We start from the raw sequence: 5,000 nt of genomic DNA, 5'->3' as shown, positions 1-5,000 counted from the left end.
TTGGGTGGGTGAATGCTATGTTTGGTAGTGTTTGTGGGCGTGTGGGTGAGTGCAGGTGTGTGGGTTTTTGTGGGATTGGTAGTGTTAAAGGATTATGGGGTTTTGACAGGTTCTTGTTGAAGTTATTGGGGTTTTCAAGTTTTGGTGGTTCCAGTGGTCGATTAAGAAGTAATCTGCTCTTGTAATAGGCTGTAGTGGAAGTTAATGGGGGTTTTCAAGACGCTATAATGATCTCAGAAAACTAAACCAACAAACACACTTGTCCCTCGGCACACACAAGCCCTCTTATGGACACACACACACACACACACACACACATACACACACATACACACACACACACACAGACAAGACCCCTCTACACACAATCTTCCCGCCTTACACACACACACACACACACACAGACAACCTCTCTCCACCTCTACACCACTCCCGGAAACACAACCCCCTCTCCCGTCCACACACACACACACACACACACACACACACACAGCCCCTTTCTCACTCCTGTACATCACCCCCAAACACAACCCATCCCTCTACCCACACACAGCCCTCCTCACCCATACACCACCTCCACAAACACAACCGCCCCCCCTCTCCCCAGCCTCCCCCACACACGCTCACACACATCCAGCAACATTCCAGTTGAAGTGACACGGGTTTTCAAGGATGTTTTTACGGTTCTTGTTCGACTCTTGACCAGCAGGGGCACAGGAAACGCAGGTAACAGTGCAGGTGTTTATTCACAGAAGGTGTGAACAGAAGGCTGGAGGTAGGTGATCTCTCGGCGCCAGGCCGCGCACTTCCACTTAACACTTATGACTGAAGCCTAGCTCGTTCACTCATACACGTATTCATGCCTCACACAAGTCTCGCTCATTCACTCGTTCACACAACTAGCTAACAACCACACACCTCCCCCGAGACATAAGGAAGATTCCTTATCTTTGTTATGGCTACCGTAACACATGAAACAAAGTTACAATGATTGAAGTACAGAAAACACGGTACATATACACAAAACAAACACAGCGTACAATGAACACGTACGACTAATCGTAGGTGCTACGGTGCCACCGCACCTGCAGTCGTCTCGGCTCCCTACGCTGTCGGCTGCTTCGACGCTCTGGTTGCTCTCGGCCACGGTGTACCCCGTTACCCTGATGCTCCGGGCTGCCGGGATGGTGGTGTTCCTCGTGACCCTGATGCTGAAGCGCTGCACCGCCATGAGCGGTGTGCTGCTCGACAGGAAGGGGAGCAAGAGGTCTGTGTGGGCGTAGGTGTCTTCTATTACGCCACATCACGCGACCGCTGCCCATCTTGATGAGGTAGTCTCTCCTTCGCCCAACAGCCACGATGACACCCAGGCGATCCCAGAGGCCTGTCGTGTGATCTTGAACGTCGACGTGGCCACCGAGGTGCAGGAGAGGAAGAGTACGGGCGGACGCGTCGTGGCGAAGTTTCGCTTTCTTCCTCAGTCGCTCTGCCTTGGCGTCGCACTCATCAGCAGCGCGCTGCCACTGCTGAGCGTATGAGCGATGATGAGCCGGGACACAGGACCTCATAGGATGACCGAAGAGGACTTGTGCTGGTGATCGCCCTTCCGCCCTCGGAGTGTTGCGCAGTTCCAGCAACCCGCGAGCGAACGCATCCTCGTCCAGGTGTCCCTGCTGTGTGGTCGTGAGGATCAGCTTCTTCACGGACTTGACCGCTGCCTCGGCGTGACCATTGGAGCGTGGATAATGAGGTGAAGATACACGATGCTCCACCCCCCATCGAGCCAGGAAGCGCCGTACCGATGAAGAAGTGAACTGCGGTCCACCGTCAGTCCTCAGGAGAACAGGCACGCCCGTGTCGGCGAACACACCCCGAAGGACACGAACGAGCTGATCAGCCGATGCTGGACGTGAGCATGCAGACACGTGAGGCCACCCAGACAAGCGATCTACATACACGAGGTATGTACGGCCTGCTGCGTGGAAGTAGTCTGCAGAAACTGACTCAAACACCCTGCTGGGTGTGTCCGTGTCCTGCCAGAGAGGTTCGTTGGCTTGGCTTGGTAGGAGTGGACGGCATAGTGAGCATCCAGAAACGACGTTCTCAACGTCTCTGTCCATACCAGGCCAGTACACCGTTTGTCGGGCCCGTCGCTTGGTGCGCTCCATCCCCTGATGACTGTCATGGAGTCGCTCTAGTGTTTCTCGGCGGAGGCTGTGAGGAATAAGAAGCCTCGGCCCGTAAACCACCAGGTCGTCGTCTACGGCCAGCAGACTGCGCACCGGCCAGTACGTACGCAAGCGGTGATCGAGGTCGTGGCAATGATCAGGGAAGCCCTCGATGATGACGTTCTTGAGCAAGCAGTACTCCCCGTCTCTTGCTGCTGCGGCACGTACCATTTCCACAGTCTGATCCTGGAGTGGTGCTAAGCGGACGCCGTCCTCATTGGTGGCAGATAACGCTGAGATGACCGCTGAGTGGAGAGGGTCGAGGTCACCAGAAGTAGCAGCATCCTCTTCCTCCACTGGGTCCTGTACTGGAGCACGTGAGAGGGCGTCGGGCACACAGCTGTTGGGCACACAGCTGTTGGGCACACAGTGTGTCGATCCCTTTTGCCAGCTTTGCCAATTGTAAGGGATTGTACGAGATGCTGTTACGGCGAAGGGTCGAGCGTCGTCTGTCAACTCGATGGCCATGGATCCACCAGCCATTGCACGTAAACCTTCCTTTGCTTCGAAGACGCTGGGAAAGGCCTTGATCACAGCAGCAGCGTGCCCCGCACGCTGCTGTGGCGTTGGGTCGTAGGAATGAGGCCAGCTGATCACTTCTGTGGGCGTAGATAGAGGTGGCTGCGAGGCGGTCGGGTACTTGATGGAGCTGTTGCCGGTGTGCTGTTCTTCCCTGCGTAGCGGTCGGATTTGAGCCGGAAAATCTTCGGGGAGGATTCCGAGAGCGATGGAATCGTACCAGCTAAGCAGCGCCCCCTTCACCTCCTTCACCACGCTCACAACAGTCTCAGCTTCCCTGTCGCCCAGTTGCAAGTGCGACGAGAAAGTTCCTACACAGGTGAGGGGGTGATTACCGGCAGCATAAAGTCCATCACCATCAGCGGGCGCCAAGCTGGAGGGCGGGATTCCAAGGAGTGTTGCCGTGTCGAGGCCAATAACGGTCGTTTCGGCCCCAGAGTCAGGAGTCCACGTAATCTTGTCTCTTCCAGCGGGATGTGTGGCGGTAATGAGCACCTGGGGCGCAGGTCGTGCCGTCACCGTCTTTGTGTATACGCCTGATAAGAGCTGGTATACACTGGCACTGGCTCCCCGCCTCGGGCCTGCACCGCGATGAGGAGAGACAGTTGAGGAACTCCTCGAAGCTCCTCGTCGTTTCCTCACTGTCTGCCGACATACACTCGCAAAATGCCCTCTTTTCCCGCAGTTACGACACACTTTATCTATTGCCTGGCATCCCCTTTTGTCACTGCGACAATCTTTGCCACAACGATAACAGCCCGTGGGGCTTGAGCCCCCGAAACTGCCCTTCCTGTAGTTCGAGACAGCGTTCACACCATGGCTCGAAGAGTGAGAGCCGCCCCTTAGTACTGCACTACACTGGTTAGCGCTCTCTGATGCTCTGCAAATATCTATGGCGTTTTCAAGGGTGAGTTTCTTGTTTTCCAGCATGCGTTTCAGAGCCACTTCGTCTCGTGTCCCAACGACAATTCTGTCACGCAGCTGATGGTTTATGCACTGGTCGCAAAAGTCACAGAAATTGGCGATTTCCTTAACAGCACATAAAAAGTCGTCAAAACCTTCTTGCGTTTTCTTGCACGCGGGAGTAGAAGTCTCTTCTATCCATGATGATGTTGCGCTGGCTTCGCAGGTACTCACACATTGCATCGAGGATGGTTCTTAACTCCGCGTCTCTCGGTAAGCTTATCCCGTAGCGAAGTGTACGGGTCCACTCGTCGTCTAGGACAGCAGCGAGTGCCGCCCTCTGCTCAGCCAGGGAGAGACAGTCTATCCTGGCGAGGGTTACGTATCCTTCAAACTTATGGCGCCACGTGTCGAACTCACGTAAAGATGCTGACGCCGTTAAGTGAGGAATGATGGTGGCGGACGTCGGGAACCTCGCGCCCTGGGTAGACGTGCTGCGGGCTGTGGTTTCGCCTTCATTGCTCGCCGTGGTGCGACTGGGAGCTTGTGTCCCCACTCTCTCCAGCAGCTGGGTTAAACGCTCCTCGCGAGCCTGACTCTGCTCCGACTGTCGCGCTAGCAGAGCCTGACTCTGCTCCGACTGTCGCGCTAGCAGGGCAGCCAGCGCCTCCAACTGCTTCTCCATTCTGCGCCGTACCCACTGCAGCCTTGTCCTGATCCTACTCACTGCGCCATGTTCGACTCTTGACCAGCAGGGGCACAGGAAACGCAGGTAACAGTGCAGGTGTTTATTCACAGAAGGTGTGAACAGAAGGCTGGAGGTAGGTGATCTCTCGGCGCCAGGCCGCGCACTTCCACTTAACACTTATGACTGAAGCCTAGCTCGTTCACTCATACACGTATTCATGCCTCACACAAGTCTCGCTCATTCACTCGTTCACACAACTAGCTAACAACCACACAGTTCTAATGACAGATTAATAAGATTTCTACATTATGAACAGGAGAAACGCACACACACACACACACACACACACACACGCTTACCAACACATGAATAATATATTGAGTCATATCATTCATGTCACGCCCGAACAGACTGTGGTTCCTCGCTGTGACCACCACCACGGGGCGCCCCAGCTTGTCACGCCCGTCCACCACCTGAGCCAAGTTGGAGGCACTCATACGGCGGACTCCGGGCGTGGTGGCGGAGATGCTGGCCACCTTGAAATCCTTCCGCCACTCTTCCGTCGCCACCATCTTCTGCAGGAGGAGAAGAAGGAGGGAGGTGAGGGAAAGGAACACAAAGGAAGGGTGAGTGTTGGAAGTTAAATGTTTTTTGGGTTTTAA

General features: G+C 55.0%; 1 protein-coding gene across 5 annotated transcripts in view; it reads right to left on the bottom strand.

Moving 5' to 3' along the window:
- Window positions 1-5,000, bottom strand: part of LOC135092518 (uncharacterized) — an 11,756-nt gene that overhangs the window by 2,302 nt on the left and 4,454 nt on the right. For all 5 annotated transcript variants that reach the window (XM_063991093.1, XM_063991094.1, XM_063991097.1 and 2 more), the window contains one exon: window positions 4,698-4,913. In XM_063991093.1, the coding sequence (XP_063847163.1) occupies window positions 4,698-4,913 (216 nt within the window). The remainder of the gene's footprint in view (window positions 1-4,697; window positions 4,914-5,000) is intronic.

This window comes from Scylla paramamosain, chromosome 40 (assembly GCF_035594125.1).
Source record: "Scylla paramamosain isolate STU-SP2022 chromosome 40, ASM3559412v1, whole genome shotgun sequence".
Taxonomy (NCBI): domain Eukaryota; kingdom Metazoa; phylum Arthropoda; class Malacostraca; order Decapoda; family Portunidae; genus Scylla; species Scylla paramamosain.
The sequence above is the reverse complement of the archived record's forward strand: the minus strand, read 5'-3'. Positions and strand labels throughout refer to the sequence as shown.